General features: G+C 53.7%; 1 protein-coding gene and 1 long non-coding RNA gene across 5 annotated transcripts in view; one reads left to right on the plus strand and one right to left on the minus strand.

The window, feature by feature from the left end:
* Positions 1–984: 984 nt before the first annotated feature.
* Positions 985–21,570, minus strand: part of ASS1 (argininosuccinate synthase 1) — a 57,656-nt gene continuing 37,070 nt past the window's right edge. For all 4 annotated transcript variants that reach the window (XM_005580630.5, XM_045373940.3, XM_074016267.1 and 1 more), the window contains 4 exons: positions 12,332–12,463; positions 7,128–7,284; positions 2,609–2,674; positions 985–1,268 (listed from right to left, as the gene is read on the minus strand). In XM_005580630.5, the coding sequence (XP_005580687.3) occupies positions 1,223–1,268; positions 2,609–2,674; positions 7,128–7,284; positions 12,332–12,463 (401 nt within the window). In that variant the 3' untranslated portion in view covers positions 985–1,222. The remainder of the gene's footprint in view (positions 1,269–2,608; positions 2,675–7,127; positions 7,285–12,331; positions 12,464–21,570) is intronic.
* Positions 2,123–5,277, plus strand: LOC141408595 (uncharacterized). The gene is made up of 2 exons (XR_012424258.1): positions 2,123–2,292; positions 4,037–5,277. It is a non-coding gene; the product is annotated as an uncharacterized lncRNA (long non-coding RNA).

A 21,570-nucleotide genomic window follows, 5' to 3' on the forward strand; every position in this document is an offset into this window, starting at 1 on the left:
TTGAAGGTAAAACTTCTTTTGCGAGGAACCCTCAGGGACACAGGCAGTGGAGTGGTGAGGCAGTCCCTGAGGTCAGGTTCTGAGTTCAGAACCAGGGCAAAGCACAGAGCAAGCAGCACTCAGGTCTTCCCAGTGAAGATGCTTTTGGTTGCAAGGAGCAGAAACTCCCTCACTGAGCTGCAGTCCTGAATTCATTATGATATCAGGTGTCAGGGAAACCAGGCCAAGAGATGCCACCAGCTTTCATGAAGCACCAGGATAGGAATACGGACTCTGTGCCCCAGGTCCACAGCATCCCACGGTGAGTGCCTGTGTTACATGTCCTCACTTCCAGCCATGTGCCGAGGCCCAATTCCTGGGGTTTCTGATTGGCCAGCTCTAGTCAGGTGTCCATCCACAGTTCAATCAGATATGACCAAGGTGGGGAGGGGCTACACTGCAAACATGGCTGCCTGGGGCCTGGTTTGTGGACAATGGGAAGTGCTGCCAAGTTCCGGGCCTGTTTTTTTCACACCTCTGCTCAGGCCTCTCCCTCCTCCTCCATGAGTTAGGCTGCTCTAGGCCACACAGCTGTAGTAAGTGTCCTGGGGTCACTCATGGCCGCCCTGTGTAGAAGCTCCCTGTGGGCTGTGAGTAAAGGTGATCCCCAGAGAAAGGGCTGTGCGTTGATGCCCCCAAAGGGCATCCCCTACATTTTCTTCGGTTTCCTGACATTTGCAACAGGACCACAGTTGGTGACTGATTCCCTGGCTGCTGGCTAGGATCTGACCCAGGCGGCACTTCTGGATTCCTAGTTTTTGCTGGAGAGGGGTTGACTCCCAGATTAACAGGCTGTCTGGCAAATGGTGGCGTTCGGCAGCACTTAGGTCCGAAAACACAAAGGTTGGGCTAAGAAAAGCATGATTAACTACACACACACACACACACACACACACACACACACACACACACACACACACGAAATAAAGAAACAAAAGACTAGTGTATCTTTTAATTGTCATTTTATAGCTCCCCACCGCAGCTGCCCCCCACCCTTCCCTTTGGTGACAACACAACGTCTGCAGGCTTCAGGGGGACCAGGGAACAAAGCTGGGGCCTGGCAGCCCCACTACGCTGCCAGCCAGGGAGAACAAGTCACAATTACAAATTATCACAACAATTAGTGCCTGTACTTGGGGGATCTGCAAATTGAGGAGGCCCCAGCTCCTCATTGTACAGGGGTCTATTTGGCAGTGACCTTGCTCTGGAGACGATGATATTCCTTCAGCCTGTAAACCAGATTCAAAACAAAGAAAAATGTAAATTAACAATAACAACGCACACTGGGTTCAATTAATTCAGGCAGAACTGGGGTGGCGGGGGCAGCTGTTTGTTAAGATGTGTGTGAAGTTGTCTTTTTTTCTATTCCCTCTCCCGCCCTGGCCCCTCCTGCCCTCCAATCAGGATAATGTAATTAATTTATCTTAGGGGGAAAACATTGTTTGTCATTGTTGAAGACAAAGCGTTTAACTGGCAATGGGAGAAATGAAGAGGCCATTATGTAAGCCCTGTGTGTTCTGGGCCATTTAAAAGGGTTTATAGAGTCATAAAATACAAACAGAGGGCGCAGGAAGCAGGGGAGGTGGAGGTGACTGAGGGGAAGGGAGAGGACCCTCGGCAGATGGGCGGGATTCAACATCTCTCCAGGCATGAGCTGCCTCCAGGGACAAGAAACTGGCTCTGGGAGAAAATGGTGGCTCTGTGCCCAGGGTATGTTGTTAGCAAGAGGAGACAGACTTGCATCTTCTTCTAGATTCCAATCCCCATGAGAAGGGAGCTGGTGATGGAGAACCCCCAGCAGGACAGGTGCTCCGGACTCAGCTCCACCACCTCCTAGCTGTGTGACCCTTGGAAAGTTACTTAACCACTCAGCCTGTTTCCGAGGAGTTGCAAATTTTGCGTAAGAATTAGACATCCTAGGAGAGTGCCCCAGAGCAGCTTAGTGTATGTTAGCTGCTGGTGACAAACAACCCTGTTTGCCCTTGAGCACATCAGCCCTGGGCTGAGAGTGCTTGCTGCTGGCACTGCCCCCTGGCTCTTCCTGCATGCCAGGGCTGAGCCCAAGCCACATGCTTGATTTCCACAGGCTCATACTGAACCTTCACTGAATCTGTGCGGCAGGTACAGCTGACACCCTTACTGGTGACTCCCAGAGGATCAAAGGTCTGAGTGACTTCAGATGATGTGCACCACCCTCCTGGGCCATGGAGATCCACGTGGCTAGGATGGCTTCCAGCTAGACCTACAGCTCAGGTATGGTGACAGAAAACAAAGGCTTCTCTCCACCTCTATGCTATTTCCTTGTTTAACCTGCTCTGCAAAGGAGCGCATAGTGGAGTCCCTGTGGCTTAGGGGGAGGGGAGGGCAGGTATCAGAGGCACCGGGTGGGACACAGGAACCTAGGACCCTCTGTTACTGTTGGCTATCAAAGCATGCCTCTGAGGATGCTATGGGCAGATGGACAGGAAAGTGGGGTTTGTCTAGGGCAGGGCAGCGGAAAGGTCCCATCTAAAGCCTACTCTTTACACCTGGGGGCTTTGATGGCCCATTAGGGCCCTGAGCTTCTCACCTGAGGGAATTGATGTTGATGAACCCGGTGGCATCAATCGGCTCATAATCACCCTGCACGTTCATGCTGCAAGGAGAGTAGAAGCTTGTCAGCTCAGCCTGGCCCTGGCCTCTGCTTGAAGGGAGGACTGCTGGGGCCAGAGGCAGCCCACCTCCCAGATACCAGGGCATTTCCCCTGTGTGGGTCCAAACCCTCCCTGCACGTTGGCTTTCCATTTAATTTCTGTACAACTCCGGGAACCCTCTTCTGGGCCAGGCACCAACCCAAAGGTTGGAGCGCCCTAGTGGAGCACACAGCAGCCTCTTCCCTGCTGTACAATGTGGCGGGAGGCTAGGAGCAGCCGCCCCAGAACTAGCCCTATGAAATCCTACCAACCAGAGCACTCCATCTGTAAATGGAGCACGCGTCCAAGCCAGCTGTGCCTTTGGGACTGTGTGGATGGCATCCACTGACCTGAAGGCTCAGAAGGCCTTAGGGTGTGAATTGCAACAGCACAAAGGCATTTTGCAAGCTGCAGGGAGGCCTCCAGCATTCACAGCAAGATTGGCCCATGAAGTCACCTTCCCCCTCATTTGTCCAACCAGTTAGACTTCATCTAATCCATCCTGAAACCTGGGTACCCACCGCCAGTGTGTCGTGGAAAATGCTGGGTTGACTGCTGCTGTACTCAGCAGAGCAGATTTTACCTCTCTACAGTTTCCATCTCCCAGACTCACCAGCCTTCTGCTTTGGGGCTCTCCACCCTTAGCTGCTCCTCCCAACCTTCCTAACCGTGGCAGTCACTCCAGCCGGCCGACTGGGGTTTGCGTCCTGGCTCCGCCACACACCACCAGAGAGCCCAGGCAAATATTCCTGCGCTTGGAGCCTCAGCCTTGCACCTGTCAAATGCGTGGTTAGCTCTCAACGTCACTTTTGGTTCCACATGAAATAATGTAGCTGGTGCCTGGCACACGCTGAGCACCCACTAGTACTAACACTATTCATTCACTCATTCATTTGTTCAGGCATTTATTAAACCTTTTGCTGCCTGCCAGGTGCTGGGCCAGGTGCCAAGGAAGGAAGAGCAAGAGTGGTGTCCACAGGGAGGGACCAGATACAAGCAATCAATCACCCATTGCCTTCGTTAATTATGGTTGTGCTAAGCACTTAGGGCGCGTGGACTCAGATGCCTCCTATTCTACTCTGAGAGGATGGGGTCCCTTGTCATGTCCTGCTCTGAATCAGCCCCTCCTCTGCAGAATTGCAGCCCTGGGACAAAGCTGATTCAAGGTTCCCAGTGACAAGGAGGTGGCTTGTCCCCTCAGGGGCCCTCTCTAGAGAAGTGAGATTGATGGGGGTGGGGGGGGGTTGGTGTCGGGGGGGGGGCGGGGGCAGGAGGATCTGCTGCTTTGAGACCCTGAGGCTGGACGTCTGACTGGTTCTTTGTAGACTGTGGACTTTTTACAAGAACCAATGAGGTCTCTGCATCTGCCTGGCCCCAGTGACTCGTTCAGGACCCGGGCCCTGACCTTCACCAGGCCTTGAAGCCGGTGGGCGCGTGGAACTCTCTGCAAAGTCAATCCCGTACTCCTGCGCCTCCTTGATTTCCCTTCCTCCCTCCTCTATACCTCCATGGCCCCTCCAGGGCTCAGGCACTGAAGCCACTAGGAGCTTTCATTCCCTGGAAGAGGAGGAGATGCCAGACTTGCTGGCCACCCCTTTCTGTGCAGAATCGGTGCTTAGGAAGGGTTGGACCAAACTAGACCACCAACCTTTTCAGATCCCTTGAACAGACCTTGTTTTGGAAACCAAGCCTCAGCCCCACTGGCCCCTGTCCTCAGCGCAGGGAGAATGCAGGACGCAGAATCCCCCCCACCTCCGTGACCATCTGTCCCTTCACCTCCATCTCTCACAACAGAGTCACAACAAACTCTCCCCATCCCGTTCCCCAAGGCGGGACCTTCCCAACTGCCCTGGCAGCCCCTGCAAAGAGGGCCCACGTCCAGGGACAAACGTCCCATGAGGCTGCTGGGAGTTCCAAGAGGGGTTTCTCAGAAACTAAAAAAACCTCTTTTAAAAATTGTGGTTTGAAGTGAGAGGGGAGGTGGAAAAAGAGTTTACAATGAATTTTTTTTTTTCTTTTTCTTTTTCTTTTTTTACCTCCCCTGACGGTCTACAGAAAACCTCTTGTGCTTTTATTTTTGCTCATTCGAGTGGCTCTGACCTGCTCTATAATTACGTTACTTTCTACCGACTGTGCCGCGGCATTTCCAGCTCTGCTGCCTCTCGCGGCTTCCTCGCTGGGCCCTGTGACGCTGTCACTCAAGGGCTTTCAAGTCAGCGATGTAGAAATCAAAAAGAAAAGGGAAATGGTCGGAGACACAGTGAGAATAAATGCTCCTGCTTTTCTCTCTCTTTTTTTCCCCTTTCCCTTTTTACTTTATTCATTTAATCTCCCTGAGTGAGACTGTAAGGCTTAATGAAGGGTTGGACAGATTATTAGAGGCTGTTGATTTGGAGGGGGAGGGAAGAAAGAGCCAGAGAGAGAAAGAGAGAAGATAATTTGACATTTACCCCGACTGATCTAAACTGATTCAGTTGTATTTATGGCTTATAACGTGTTTAGAAAGACTGAAGGGGGGAGAAACTCAACATGGCAAGGAGAAGGGAAAGAAAATAATATTGACTGGCAAGCAAGACTCGTACTTTAATTCCCAACCAGCCTCCAGGAGGGAGGGGCTGGGCTCGGCCTGAGCTAAGCTGAGGGGGACCCTCGTCCAGTGGGGGCTGTCTGTCCCACAGGGGCCTGCCCCATCTCTGGTGACCTCTGGAGGTGACACCTGGTCCGTTGGTGCAGGTCACTCGCATCCACGGGACGGACGCAGGAGTGGCCAGTCGTTAGCTGCCACCTTGGCCCTGGCTCACCAGGGCCCTCCTGCCTATCCAGGGGCTCCTCCTTGGCCACCTTCTGCCTGGTCCATCAATGAGAAATCTCCTCATGGTTCCACTTGCGTTAACCCTTTTTTTTTTTTTTTTAAGAGACAGTGCCTAACTTTGTTACTAAGGCTGGAGTGCAGTGGTGTGATCCTGGCTCACTGCAGCCTCCAACTCTTGGGCTCAAGTGATCCTCCTGCCTCAGCCTCCTGAGTAGCTAGGACTACAGGTGCATGCCACCACACCTGGCTAATATTTTATGGATTTATTTTTTGAGACAGGGTTTTGTTCTGTTGCCCAGGCTGGAGTAGTGGCATGGTCATGGTTCACTGCATCCTTGATCTCTCAGGCTTAAGAGACACTCCCACCTCAGCCTCCCAAGTAGTTGGGACCACAAGCACATGCCACCATGCTTAGCTAATTTTTTTATTTTTAGTAGAGATGAGGTCTCACTATGTTGCCCAGGTTGGTCTTGAACTCCTGGCCTCAAGTGATCCTCCTGCCTCGGCCTCCCAAAGAGTTGGGATTCCAGGTGTACGCCATCTTGCCCAGCTGGTTCCCTTCTTGTCTCACTCCACACTTTCCCCTAGGCAGTCTCTTTTGGCCCAGGGCTTCAGAGAACATCAAAATGCCTATGATGCTCCAGGGTCTTCAGTCTAGGTTCTCCTCAACTCTAGACCCAAGTGTCTGACGGCCTTCTAGTTAGTTTTCCCAGCTATCTCAAAAGAAACCCATGCTCATGACACCTAAATCCAAATGCATGATCCTTCCTCAAGAGCATTTCCTCAACCCAGGGACTGTACCTAGCTGCTCACGACCCCAGACACTAGAGTGATTCTGGATCCTCCATCTCCCTCCACATCCAAGTCATTTCAATCCCTCCTCCTAGATTTGTGTCACCTTCGCCTGCTGCTATCTAGTCCGGGAGTCATCAGCCTGGTCCAAGCTACCGCATTTCCACAGGTGCCCTCCCACCTACTCAAATCCGTTCTCCAGAGCAGCCAAGAGGACCCTCTAAATGCACAGATCTCATCTTGCCTTTCCCTTTAAGATCTAGCTTCGGCTCCCTCCCCCTGGCCTCTTTTGCCCTCCCACCCCTCCCTGCTATTCACCTGTTAACTCTTTCTGCTATTGTTTGAATAGCAAAGGAGCTTCTCTACAACCCCAATTATTTTATATATATATATGTGTATATATATATATATATATGTATTTTTTTTGAGACAAGGTCTTTCTATGTTGCCCAGGCTGGTCTTGAACTCCTGGGCTCAAGCAATCCTCCCACCTCGGCCTCCTAAGTAGCTGAACTTACAGGCATGCACCACCCCTCCTAGCCAATCCCAGTTATTATACCCAGCCAGACTATCCTGCATTCGTCATAGCCCGCTGCCACCTTGTCTAATTCTACATCTGGTTTGATCCATGCCTTTCTCCCAGCTAGCCTGTAAGTTCCACGGAAGCATAGTGGTGTCTATATCCTCTGTGACCACTGCTCTATCCTCTGCATGGTGCCTGACATGTGCTCAGGCACAGATGTCTTGAGGATCCAGTCAAAAGATAGGCTCTGTGCCCAAGTTGGGGTCAGAATGAAGTGTGGGGCACCTACCTCACCAGCTCCTCGTTGTAGAGAGACAGTGGGGACTCCCGGCCGAGAATGTACACCTGGCCCTTGAGGACGGACACCTGCACTTTCCCTTCCACTCGCTCCTGGGACTTGGCAATGCAGTGGCGGACAAATTCACACTCAGGGCTGTGCCAGAAACCTGCGGGGAGGAAAACGGGATATCACTAGGGAGGCTTCCTGCACTGCAAGGGCACAGGACGGGTGCCGCATGCTTTACCCCGCCATGCAGACCATGACTGCCTCCCATGCGTCTGGTACAATGTGCGCTTGCCAGCGGCTGAGTTGAGGACCATGCTTTCATAGCCTTGCCCTCTAACCTTGCAAAGGGCCTGTGAGTAAGGAGGTGACCACCTAGGTCACTTCCCTAAGGGTCAGGACGAGGGAAGTGACCCACTGCTTCATGCCGTAGGCATTCAGGAAGTGCCACAAGCCAGCAACTGGGGACACAATGGTAAAGGGCCCCCATCCCTGGCCCAACAGAGGCGCTAATCTTCCGGGGGAAGCAGAAGGCTCAGACAGTACTCAGAGGCACATGCTGCCTGGGGCTTGGTGCTGTGGGTGTCCAGTGCAGGCAGCTGGGTGGTGGTTCACACCATGGCCATGCATAACCTTCCCCTCTCTGTGCCTCTGTTTCCCCATCTGTTGAGTGGGGATGTTACAGTAATATTTCGTGTGGAGCCCCTAGCACTGAGCCGCACCGGCCTTAGGGGCTACCGTGAACTGGAGTCCTGGCTGGAGCCCACCCCTCGGGGTGCGTGGGCCCCTTGGAATCAGTGGACTGTTTTCTGCACCTGCTGTTTTCCTGGGCAGATAGAATATTTCTGCATAGATAAGCGGCAGCACAGTGCTCAGGCTTTCATCTGCGCTAGCTCCCTGAATCCTCATAGACAGCCCTCTGAGAGAGACTCTCTTAGCCTTTCGCCTTTCTGGGTGAGGAAGGGAGGCTCAGGAAAGTTAAGAAACTTCTCCTGGATCACACAGGCTGGAAGTGGGGAGCCTCCATTTGACTTCTGTTGGCCCAAGTTGTAACAACTCTGCTTCCTACGATCAACTGGGAGCTTTCTCTATGGCCAGAACATCCCTTGGTGTGTAGGTGGGGGCAGGAGGTGCCTGAGAAACATGCTCCCTCCCCTCTCCCCCAGAGCCCTAAAAGCCAGGGAGGGGTAGCACTCAGACCCCAGTCTGGCCCGGGCCTCTCTCTAGCCGCTTCTGATGGAGGCTGGGACCAAGGGGCGGCAGGCAGGCCGGCCATGGCTTGGGGGAGGGACAGGGCAAGGCTAGGGTTTCCTGAAACGGAGCTGGGAAGGTGAGCCCACCTGGGCAGCTGCGGGGCCAGATGGCGCATGATCTCCTGCCCTGATAAAGGGCCGGGTCAGCCCAGGGGCTGCGGCTATTGTGGGAGGCCCAGGCCCCTGGGGGCACCTGCTGAGGCCCTCCGTGGGAAAGGGGACAGGCCTCTGGGATGGGGTCCTGGGGCTTGCAGAGGTGGGGGAGGGCCAAGCAGGGAGAGTAGAGGTTGAGCCCTTGCTCTCCAGTGTCCCATTCTTTGAGTCCACATCCCAGCCACACCTGGACAAGTGATGTAACCTCCCTGTGCCTCGGTTTACTCATTTGCACAATGAGAAAACATGACTAACCAGAGGTTGTGTGGATACAGTGAGAGAACGCAGAGTGCAAAGCATTTTGCATTTGCAGTTTGAACACCATGCTGTGTGCCAGCCCTCACTACACGGGGAGAGAGGCCCAGAGAGGGAAACAGCCTGTGCAAGGCCACACAGCAAGACTGTGGAAGAGCCCAGGTCTGATGAAGCACTCCTAACTCTGGCCCAGGGCTTTCTCCAACACACCCCGAGACCCTTGTGGAGGGGGCCGCTGATGTTCTCCCAGCCCCCCATGCCCTGGTGTCCTGGGCTTGGCCATCTTTCTGACAGAGCGGGGATAATTAGCCCGTTAAGTTTCCAGGCTGGGAGATAGGACAGAGAGCTCCGTGGGAGCAACTGGCCTGGGCTTTATCTCTGAATTTTTTACCTCTGCCCCCACGGGGGTCTTCTGCTCAGATTTCTTTTCCCAGCAGACCCAGCCTGGGTTAGGGGACAGCGAGCCTGGCTTAAGCTGCATTGGGGGAGACCCTGCACCCCCGAAACCTGCAGATACACTGTGGGTGGGGCATAGGGCTGAGCTGGAGAGGGACCCCTCCCCCATGCTGCTAGCCCCAACCAAACACATGCAACCCTTTCTAACTGGAGCAATTCTGTGTGCCTTGCACCTTATACCCATTGTATTGCTGAAGAAATGGTGAGCTATACCCCCTGGATGAGATGCTCCACTGGGCCCTGCCAGGGTCTTGAAGCTGGGGTCCTGCCAGGCTAACCCTGGATGCCATTCCTGGAGGAATGGTGGGCTTTCCACCCAGGAGCTAGACGGGACTGGGAAGAGACCCTGGTGTGCCCTCAGCCTGGTGCCCTTTATTTGACAGGAGGGGAAACTGAGGCTCAGCAAAGAGACAGACCTGCTCAAGACCATTAACCCAGCCAGAGGCAAGGCTCCAAGTGCCCTGCCTCCACATTGGGAACCCACACCAGGCGCTCGCAGTTATTTCACGCACTGGAATAACCACTCGTCCGCCAGGCGCTTTTAGTCCTCACCACCAGACAGAACTGTTATTCCCACTCTTCAGTATGGGAAAACTGAGGCCTAGGGAGGTTAAGTAAGATGATCAAGCAAAGCCCTAGTCTGTACCATTTCTGTATCCCTCATGGGGAAAATCGCATCAAACAGCCCCTCTGAGCTGTGGGGGTCAGCCTGCTGCCCGAGGCCGGTCTTGGTGTTTGTGGAGCCCTGGATGTCAGCGGACCAGGGCAAAGTTAATATTACTGATAACCACCAAGAAGAAGCCCCCTACTGTCCCTCACCTCCACTCTGAGGTTTGGTTTCCTTTTAAGTCTCCTAATCATTGTGCCTCAGTTTGGGACGTAGAGGGCTTGTCGCTGGCTGACAGAGTAGGGACTCAACCCAGTCAGGCCCGTGTAGAGGCACTGTGACCGCAGCCAGGAGCCAAACTGTGCCCTACACCCAGGGTTCCCGTCTGTGCCGCCGCGCCCCTTGATCATGAGCATCCTGGAATCTGTTGGAATAACTGGGAACTTGGCCGCTACAGCTGGCCTGTCCCCAGCCCATCACCAGCCAGGAGAGCCCAGGCGAGTGTCTTCACCTGGGGGCCCCCGTTTCCTCACCTCTGCACAGCTAATATTAGATAATACCCCATCAGGTGCCCAGCTCAGAGCCTGGCAGCAAGACAGCAGGATAAGTGGCAGCCACGGCCCCAGCCATGGTGGGATCAGCCTCTGTGGAGGCCCCGGAGCAGCCCAGCCAGGTGCTCCCTCCTCTGCCACATCTTAATAACTCTCTCACTTTGTAACTAAAATCCTTTCAGGGTTGCAGTCCCACCGGGCTGGAAAGCCCGCAGGAGACAATGGTATTTAAGCACCTGTCTGTACCTGGGAAGGGGGGCAGAACTCGGCTTCAAAGCTGCCAGGAACAATGGCAGGGAGAAATAACGCCAGCCAATAACCACCGAGCCCTCTTGAAATCCTGAGATGAGTTACAGTGATTAGGAGGCTTAAAAGGAAACAAAATCTGAGAGTGGAGGGGAAGAGGCAAGGCGAGGGGAGGAGAGCTTAGCCCAGGAAGCTATTAGATTAACTAATACTAACTTTGCACGGGTGCCCTGACGTCCAGGCCCCCAAAGATGTGAGGGTCGGCCTCAGGCAGCAAGCAGCCTGTCCTCCCACAGCTCAGGGCAGCTATTTAATGTAATGCCCAAATCAGGGGTATGTGTATGTTATGGAGTGGGGGTGGGAAGGGCCAGAGAATCAATATTTGAGGCTCTTCGGGTCCTAGGGTCTCTCTCAAAATGGCTCAACCTACCCTTGCCACTCCAGGGGAGCCACAGACAATGCAGAAACAGCCACCTCGCTCGGCGTGAGCCACCGTGCCCGGCAACACTTGAATTTTACATAATTTGTCATGAAATAGCATTAAATTTTTTTTTTCCTCCCAACCATTTAAAAATGTAAAAACTGGCCAGATGCAGTAGCTCATGCCTGTAATCCTAGCACTTTGGGAGGCCAAGGCGGGCAGATCTCCTGAGGTCAGGAGTTCGAGACCATTCTGGCCAACATGGTGAAACCCCAACTCTACTAAAAATACAAAAACTAGCCAGGCATGGTGGCACGTGCCTGTAATCCCAGTTACTCAGCAGTAACTTGAATCACTTGAACCAGGGAGGCCAAGATCGCACCGTTGCACCCCAGCCCGGGCAACAAGAGTGAAAGTCTGCCCCAAATAAATAGATAAGAACGTAAAAACAATTCTTAGCTCATGGGCTGAACAAAAACAGGTGACAGGCTGGATTTGACCCAGGGACTGTAGTTTGGGGACCCCTGTTACACCATATGAGGGTTGGATTTTGGAGTCAGGATTCCAAGGCTGGAATCCAGGCAAGGCATGGAAATCCGGGGCAAAACGGGGACACCCCCGCCTCAGGTGCTCATGTCACCCACTGGTCCTTCCACACATCGGCTGGGTATGTGGCAAGGTGCAGGCCTTGTGGCCACCCCAGTGGTTTCATGGTCAAGATCTGGCTCCTGCAGTACTGGGGTCTGGGGCTGAGTTCCTGGTCCACAGAGCCTCTCCCTCAAGTTCATGGAATAGGTCCAGGTTCTGCCTGGAGACAGCCTGACTTAGGGGTCAAACCCAGCTAGGCCACTTCTGGTTTTAGGCTTTCCTTCTGAGCCTCAGTTCCCTCATGTGTCCAGGGAGCCGCAGACCTTCTGGGAAAGTTGTGAGGACCATGTGGGGCGATGCATGTCGCCACAGTGCCCAGCGCCTGGCACGTGCTGGAGTCATGCAAACTGTAGGCGGTGGAGGCTGCTGGACACCTTGGGAGGCCGGTGCATCACCCCGGACACACCCCATGTCAAGGTAGGTTCCAGCATCCCCTTGCTCCCTCATGTCCTGCACTTTCCCTCAACCCCCTTTGGCCTGCACCTTTTGGGGTCTCACACGAGGATGGCAGTAGGTGGCAGGGGAGGAAGGTGCTGATACGGAGGGGAGGGCCGGGCCTGAGGGTGATTTGGGATCCCTTGTGGGGTGGTTAGAGGGGACAGTCGTAGAGTCTTACGCACCGGTATACACCAGCTCAGCAAATTTCAAGCCCAGGCCCTGTTTGATTTTGCGCACTTCTCGGTCCATGGTGAAGGCCTCGATGTCTAAATGAGCGTGGTAAAGGATGGTGCCTGCTGGGGTCTCGTAGATACCTAGCCATTTTTCCAGGCAGGGGGAAAAGGAGAAAAAAGAGAGAAACGCATGAAACCCAAACTGTCAGCAAATGACAAAAAAAATAATAATAATGACTCGTGTGACAGGAGACAAGCCGGTCGGACCCATTCACTCCCAGCTTGCTGCAAAATGCATCTGTCATTATGTTCATGCTGGGGCCACGACAGTCCACTCTGCAGCTTGCGGAGAAAATGTCTAGATGCCCCCTTTGAAGGGGCCCTCCGACGCTAGAAAATGACAGGGTTTCGGAGCAGCAACCCCTCCCTCCCCATGCGTGCCCACCGGCCCGAGGTTGAAAGCCTGTAATTAAAGCGACTACGGTAGAGCCCAGAGCCCCAAATATCCCTTCCTCCCTTCCACCAGGGAGCCAGGGGAGGGGGACGGCTGTGCACATACATGTACACATGTGTACACACATGCCACCTTCAGCCTGTGGGGCCCCTGCGGCCAGGTCTTTCCAGAGACCACTGGGTGGCAGAGGGCTTGGGTGATCACCTAGGCTGACCCCACTGTACAGATGGGGAAACTGAGCCCAGGAGGAGAGGGGGCGTGCTCTAGGTGGAACTGGGGACTAAATGTAGGTCCCCGAGTCCCTCACCAGTGCTGTCTGCTGCCCTGTAAGTCAACTGGCCATGGAGGCCCAACCCTGGAAGGTCAGGGGAGAGGGGATTGCTCAAGTCCCCTCTTGCGACCTCAGGCCCAGTCCCTCCATTTGGAAAACAACCTGCTTGGAACAGATGATCTCTGAGTGACACAGAAGTGCCTGGCCCTGGGCTGAGCTGGGTCTGGGGTAAGGCCCTACTGCATTAGAGGACAATGGGGCACCAAGAGGCAGGACTGCCCACACCACACAGCCCAGGCTCCCTCTTGCCCCCAGAGTGCAACCTCTCTCATCAACTTCAAAGACCTGGCCTTGCGCAAGCCTGCCCTGCAGCTGCTGTCTGGGTGGAGCAGGGCCCATAGCTCCCCCATCTCCAGGGATTCTACCCCGAGAACTTCCTTTCTTCCACCACACGTTACATCACTAAAGGAGCAGGTTCTCAATTATCCTGGGAATTTACTAACATCTTTCTACAGTGGCTGCTTGAAAAAGACCCAACTCATGTTCATAGCAGCATTAATCACAATAGCCAAGAGGCAGAAGCAACCTAGGTGTCCATTGAGGGATGAGTGCAGAAGCAAAATGCGGGATGGACTATTATTCAGCCTTAAGAAGGAAGGAGGCTGGGCACAGTGGCTTACGCCTGTAATAATTCCAGCACTTTGGGAGGCCGAGGCAGGCGGATCACCTGAGGTCAGGAATTCAAGACCAGCCTGGCCAACATGGTGAAACCCCGTCTCTACTAAAAATACAAAAAACTTTAGCCGGGCGTGGTGCTGCATGCCTGTAGCTCCAGCTACTTGGGAGGCTGAGGCAGGAGGATCACTGGAACCCGGGAGGTAGAGGTTGCAGTGAGCTGATTTCACGCCACTGCACTCTAGCCTGGGTGACAAAGCAAGACTCCGTCAAAAAAAAAAAAAAAAAAACAAAAAGGAAATCCTGACACATGCCACAGCATCAACATAAGGCCATGACGCTAAGTGCAAAGGCCAGGCACAAAAACACTGTGTGTTCCACTCATGGGAGGCCCCTCGAGTCGTCAAAATCATACAGACAGAAATGGTGTCTGCCAGGGGCCGGGGGAGGGAAAATGGGGAGTGTTTCATGGGGCCAGAGTCTCAGCTTTGCAAAACGAAAATGTTCTGGAGGTGGATGGTGGTCACGGCGGCACAGCCCTGGGAACGGACCTAATGCCGTTGAGCGGCACAGCCCTGGGAACAGACTTACATGGTGGCACAGCCCTGGGAACGGACCTGATGCCACTGAGTGGCACAGCCCTGGGAACGGATGCCGCTGAGCGGCACACTTACGCATTTTAAAATGGTTCATTTTATGTTACGTGTATTTTACCACAAGTTTAAAATTAAAAAAATAAAACATAAAAAAATATAGAAACCATGAAGGATATTGGTTTTGACTCTGAAGCCCACCGGGGATCTGGGGAGGCTGAGTCTGCCGAGCCCTCGTGCACTACCAGAAGTTTCCTCCTTGGAGAACTCCTCCAATCTTTGATCCTTAAGTGTTAGAATCATGGAAATGTCAGAGCTTGCATTAGGATCAATCCGGTACCGTGTTCCCCCGACTGTTAGCTGCCAACCTAGTATTCCAACAGCCTGCGACAGGAGCCCAGCATATAGAAGAGATGGCAGAGGCTGTGCTGGGAGGAACGGAGGCCCCTCTGCAAACTCTGGACTCACCTTAAATCTAGTCCCACACACCAGTTTTACAAATGAGAACCGAGGCCTGGGGAGGGGACTGGCTTGCCTAATACTACCTGGCCAACTGGAGGGGGAACGGGCCCAGCACCGGGGTCTCCCGTTCGGCTCCAGGTGGCCTCGAAGGGCCTTTGGCGAAGTGATCAACTGCTAGCCAGAGCATGAGAGAAAGCCCAAGTCCGGGCTGTTGCTGTGGAGGAAAAGCTTGAGTGCTCACCATGGCTCTGTGTACCTGGGCCGAAGGGAACCTCTCTGGAGGCTTGGTTCTCTCATCTGTAAACCCGATATACTGGTGTCAGGTGACATGCTTGTGAAAGCCCCTCACAGCAACCAGGTGCAAATACGAGTATCGCGTGCCACCAAAGAGCCCATCCCGTTTCACTGGTGGGGGCTGTAGCCTTCGGCAGTCTCCACCGTCTGAATTTAGTTGTGACTGCTGAGCAGGAAATGGCCTCTCTCCAAGTTTATGCAGCGGCCCAAGCCCTCACATCCCTCGGGAGTTCCTCAGGCCTCACCGTGACTTTTTTTTTTTTTTTTTTTGAGACCGAGTCTGGCTCTGTGGCCCAGGCTGGAGTGCAGTGGCACGATCTCAGCTCACTGCAAGTTCCAGCTCCCGGGTTCACGCCATTCTCCTGCCTCAGCCTCCCGAGTAGCTGGGACTACAGGCGCCTGCCACCACGCCCGGCTAATTTTTTGTATTTTTAGTAGAGACGGGGTTTCACCTTGTTAGCCAGGATGGTCTCGATCTCCTGACCTCATGATCCGCCCGTCTCGGCCTCCCAAAGTGCTGGGATTACAGGCTTGAGCCACCGCGCCCGGCCACCGTGACTCTTGTAAACACAGCTCAAATGGGTCCGTCATCATTTTCTGCAGAGCAGCTCAGAGCCACAAACCAGGAAAGGGTAAAAAGGCTGATGGCGGCAGAAACAGAGGAGTGACTGAGAAAAGTCATTATAGACAGCCTGGAGAACAGGGACATAGAACTCAGCACAGGCCAGGTGTGCAGGGGATCATACCTGTAATCCCAAAACTTTGGGAGGCCAAGGGGGGAGGATTGCTTGAGCTGAGTTCAAAACCAGCCTGGACAACATAGTGAGACCCCATCTCTACCAGAAAATTAAATAATGAGCTGGGTGTGGTGGCATGTGCCTGTGGTCCCAGCTACTTGGGAGGCCAAGGTGGGAGGATCATTTCAGCCCAGGAGTTGAAGACCAGCCTGGGCAATGCAGGGAGACCCTGTCTCTACAAAAAAAAATAGTAAATTAGCTGGGGGTGGTGGTGTGTGCTTTGTGGGAGGATTGCTTGAGCCCAGGAGGTCGAGGCTGCCGTGAGTCATGACTGCACCACTGCACTACAGCCTTGGTGACAGGCAAGACCCTGTCTGAAAGAAACACAACACAAAACATGACGATCCCAAACAAACACGACGGCGCCAAGCCACCAGAAAGGGGAATGGCTGAGCAATGTGTTTAGAAAGATCAGTGCGTGCAGAACCTTGGGAAATCTCTGTCTCCAAAATGGCAGATACAACGATAATGTTGGAGGAGCAAGTTTTCAATTAGCCTAGAAACCTTATTACCAGAAATAAAGCAATTTCCCAAGAGCCACCAAGAGCACGACACTGACAAAGTCCTGCTGGTCTTCCCATCCTGGTACATACTCGAACTGGATACATATTGGGTTGGAAACAGGCCTTCTAGTGATGAGTTTGGGTACATTTTGGAATATTCTAGAAACTTGCAAAGCCCATCCTTACACTGGCCACAGAGTCGTGATAGCGCCATCTTGGACAGGCCAGTAGCAGGAGCCCTCCTCATTTTCAACTCCTAGACACCCAGGCCCGCCTCCCTGCTTTTCTGTCCTCAGCTGGGCCAACTGCGGGGCAGTCCAAACTATATTTGCAGGGCTGGAGCTGGGCACCAGGAGTCTTATAACCATGTCTTACAGAAAGTGCCCAGCTTGGCCTTTACAGAAGGTGCCCAGCTTGGCTTTGCTGTGTGACTTTGGCCGGCCTCAGCCCCGTCTCTTAGACCCAGGCAACAAGAAGGCTGCAAGTTCCTGCTGCTCTGACATTCCAACTTCCTTTGGGACCTACCTCAAAGGTAAGTGTTCAGAGTGTCCTCCAGGTGTGCCCTATTTACTGACAGTCTTGTCTCGAGAACACTCTAGGCCAAAGCGTCGCCTCCCATCAATCCAGAGAGGGGAGGACACAGGTGAGGTTCAGGGCTCGAGGAAGAGCTCTGACTTGCTCCAGCTACTGGCCCATCACAGGTGTCCCCAGGAAAATGAGGCCAGTGCCACTGGGAGCAGAGAGTGTCCGGTGGGCAGAGGGAGGGCAGAACCCTCCTCTTCCCGAGCCCCCAGCGCCGGCTTCCTGGCTGCCACCCTCAAGGGGAAAGGCTGCAGACACAAAATACACCAGCGCAATTAATATTCCTGCTCCTTTTCTTAGAAGGTGTTAAAGTTAACTGTGACTGATCAAAAAGCTTGTTTTTAGGTTGCTGCTGTCACGCGCGCACACGCGTGCATTTTAAAACTCTTCCCTCTCCTCTCCGCAGGGGTAGGGGGTACAGACGATTTCTGTGTGTTTCTTCTGGGAAAAAAAAGACTTAAAAAAAAAGTGACAGAAACCTGATGCTAAAAGACTATAGATTTGGGGCTTTTGACAGTCGGCATACAAACCACCGTGCAGAGAGGAGGAGGAAATGACAGCTGAGCCTCTGTGTTGCCGTGGAAGAGACAACAGACATCTTTGGAGTGACACGCACAGCAGCTCCAAGTGTCTATTTTCATCTCCCCATGTTTACAGGAAAAAGACAGAGGTGTCAGCAGTTCTCTCTGGAGAAGCTTCAATCACACCATAATTACTGCCAAGAAGGGTGCGGCGGGGAGTGGGGAGAAGGGCAAGGAGCTAGGGGTGGCCAGGGGTGGCGGGGGCGGGGAGAGTGGACCAAGCAGAAAGAGGTGGGAACCAAACAGCTGCTGTAGCTCAAATTCTTCTCGTCTGTCCCTGAGGCTGCCAGGTTAGCCTGGAATGAGCAATTTTGCAGAATTGAGTGGGATCTGCCAGCTCAGCTGGGGCCCGGGCTGGGGGTGAGGGCACCTGGACTAAAGACTGTGGTCCTTTGGGAAAGCAGAAGAAGTGATTTGGAAAAGGTGGGGCATGGGGGTACCTCTTAGGTACCAGGGCCAAGGTGAGAGGCAGTTGCCATGGTGATGGGAGGCAGGTCAGTCAGGGTGGGACTCTAGCCATCCTCTATGTTCCTGGTGCCCGGCGGGCCCCATGCTGTGTGGGCTTCTGGGACTGAAAACCTCTTTGCTTCACAGGTCTCCCTCCATTCTCCATCTGGAATGTTCCAGATGGTGGGTGGGCAGGTTGGGCAAGTGGGTGGCAGCCCTTGTTCCTTCTGGGCCAGAAAGTGGAGGAGGAAGGAGGAAGGGAGACAGGAGGAGAGAGTGGGGAAGGGGAGGAGAATGGGCAAAGAGGGAAGGGCAAGGGAGGAAAGAGGGGAAGGAAGAGGAAAGGGAGAGAGGGAGGAGGAAAGGGAGAGAGGGAGGAGGAAAGGGAGAGAGGGAGGAGGAAAGGGAGAGAGGGAGGAGGAAAGGGAGAGAGGGAGGAGGAGCGAGGCGGCGGCAGGCAGAGGTGAGGCGGGCAGGGCTGGGAGGAGAGCAGAGGCAGGAGAGCAGCTGGAGAAGTCTGAGGCCACAGAGGAGAGAGAGGAAGAAGCTGAGCACAAGGACGTGCGCTGGCTCCTTCCCAGCCTCCCTCGGCTTCCCTCCGGCCTGCCTTGCCCCCCGCTTCTCCTCCCCACTGATTTCATTTACTTCACTTAATTAGCCCCCCTCCAGAGTTAAAAAGATAATGTGATAATGACATGTGAACAGCCACAATATGGAGAAGGCTACTCCAGCCTCCAGCCGAAGCTTCCCCAGCCCCCTGTCCCTGACCCTGAGTGCCACTGACTAGGCCACCCCAGACCCAGGGCACAGGAGCTGCCCAACTTCCTACCCGCTCCCACCCCCCAGAGAAAAAAATCAGCCCTTAACGAATGTCAATTACGAGCTTTGTAAAATCAATACAAATGACATTTTCCCCTTGTACACCGAGATACGGACAATAGCATCTTTCTGCTCTGCCCTCAATATAATTGACGATTAACAGCTTCTCTCATTACTGTGCACTTAATAAAAACCTTGTTATGGGAGAATCCACAGCGCCCTAATTTACCGTCTCTCCTCTTTCCTTCTCACATGAAATATTTGGGCCGGGTGCGGTGGCTCAAGCCTGTAATCCCAGCACTTTGGGAGGCCGAGGCGGGCAGATCACGAGGTCAGGAGATCGAGACCATCCTGGCTAACACGGTGAAACCCCGTCTCTACTAAAAATACAAAAAATTAGCCAGGCGTGGTGGTGCGCGCCTGTAGTCCCAGCTACTCGGAGGCTGAGGCAGGAGAATGACGTGAACCCAGGAGGCGGAGCTTGCAGTGAGCCAAGATCGCGCCACTGCACTCCAGCCTGGGAGACAGAGCGAGACTCCGCCTCAAAAAAAAAAAAAAAAAAAAAAAAAAAGAAATATTTGGAGTAGAGAAATAAAAACAAGATACCACCCTAAAATTACCTAGCAACTTTCTCTTCTCTCCCCAACCCAAAGCAATAAAATAGGCGAGTGAGGACGTTCAGAGGGAGATGATACGACCTCCTCACCTGGCCCCTTGACAATCGGAGTTGCAGAGGGAGAGACTTGTCTAAGATCACACAGCAAGTTCTTGCCGTCAGAATCCCAATTTTCTTTCCTGTACCATGCTGACTAAATTCTGTGCTTTTGGGGACAGCCTCCAACAGTACACACAAAGTACCAGGGCAGAGTGGAGGCTGGCCTCCGGGAACCTTTCCCCAGGTGGTGGTAAGGAGCCATGGGGGTTGGAACAGACTGTTGATCTATCTCATGGCTCTGACCTTCTATGGGGACGAGGCCCCCATTCTGGGAAAAAGGTCCAGCCTCTCTGGCATGCTGTCAGCTACCATTCCACATTCAGAATAGTGCAGTCCAGGTCTTCCTCACTAACCACCTCCTCCAGTTCACTTTTGTTCAAGTCTGCTTGACTCGCCCCACCCAGCAGGATGCCATTTCACAGTGACTTCAGGCCAGTCCTTATCTTTCCAATAGGGAAGGCAATGCATTTTCATCACGTGTGCCAATCCTGATCATTTGGTAGTGCCTGCAGGCAGCCCTGAGACACCTCTGGAGTTCACAGAATAGTGCCAGCATCGACTGGTGATGCCTGCCACAGGCATGGCAAGGGCATAACAACAGGTGCAGTACTGGAACCCTCCCCATCCCCCGCCACACTGACAGCTCCTAGAGTGTGGGGGCTACTTCTGTCCCCATTCCGCAGGCCCTGGGGACTGATGGCTATTTATGGAGCACTTCCAGTGTACCAGTTCCTGCCCCCATACATGAGTTTGAACCCAGATCTGTCCAACTCCAGTCGAAGCTCTTAGCCCTCCACTCCATGCCACTCTGGGCCCAGATGGCAGTCCTGGTCCTGCCACTAAAGTGCCTGGTACTTGAAGCAAGGCCTCTATGCCACCCCTCCCCAGCCCTGGCTTCCCCATCTGTAAATGGGGTGCTGGTCTGTGGCTCCCCAAGGTCCCTCCCAGCTCTCCCTGGAGGGTGCACGCTTCGCTGGCTCCCAAGGGCAGGCGGCGACAAAGGGGCATCTAATCACATGTTAATATAGGTAAGAGACAAAGGTAAGCCAGGATAAAAAGGAGCAGCTAATTAGTAACATTGTTCTCAAGGCCTTCCCAGAGCTTCAATTAGGTTGTTTCTCCTGAATAACAGCAAGCAAGGAGCTAAACCACAAGAAAGAGGCAAACCCGCCTCCCCTTTCCGTGCTCCCATGTCTTTTGAGGTAAATGCAAACAGGTCAGAACCAGAGTGATGCAACTCCCAACGCTTACCACATTACACTTGGGGAAACTGAGGCCTAGCGATAGATGACAAGTCCAAGGTCGTTGGGCAAGACAGGGCAAACCTGGGACCAGAAACAGGCCTCCAGCCCTCTGCACCACCACCCTTTTCTTCTGGCCCACATGGGGCGATCAGCTCTCTTCGGATTTTAGAATCTTAGTAAAAATAGCCTGAGGGACATGGGGCTGTGACTATACCGTGGTCAGGTTTTATTTGGCTTGGTATCTTTTCAAATCGACCCTAAGCAAAGAGATCTGAACATTTACCAAAGTGGGGAGCCCTGACCCCACCACCAGTATTAAAAATTCAGGTGCCCGATTCAGGGGATCCAACTACTGAAACCTTGTCCTCTCCCTCTTAGGACCCCCCAGAAAGAACACAGCATGGCTTTATCACACACTGGCAGACCCTCAGGGACCTGAGATCCCCTTGGTGTATGAATGGGGAAACTGAGTCCTGGAGAGGAGGATGTGGTCAAGATGAAATGGTGAGTGACCGACAAAGGGAATCATGGGCTTTGGCTACTAAGAGAAGACAGAAGCACCTGCCTGGGGACCAACTGCCCTGCTCCTGGGCCCAGCCAGAGGCAGATACGGGGCTAGGCAGGCTAGAGGCCAGCCGAGGTGGCAGGCATGCCACACTGAGGCTCAGCCCCAACCATCCCTGGAAAAAGGGCCCCGTGAGCCGGGCCTGATGCCGGGACAGGACCTTAGGCTCTGGCCGGCTCCCAGCGCCAGTGCAGCCACAGCGCCCACCTCTGGCAGGACTTTTGCCCTGCCTGGCCGACGGCCTCC

This window comes from Macaca fascicularis, chromosome 15 (genome assembly GCF_037993035.2).
Source record: "Macaca fascicularis isolate 582-1 chromosome 15, T2T-MFA8v1.1".
NCBI classification, from domain to species: Eukaryota; Metazoa; Chordata; class Mammalia; order Primates; family Cercopithecidae; genus Macaca; species Macaca fascicularis.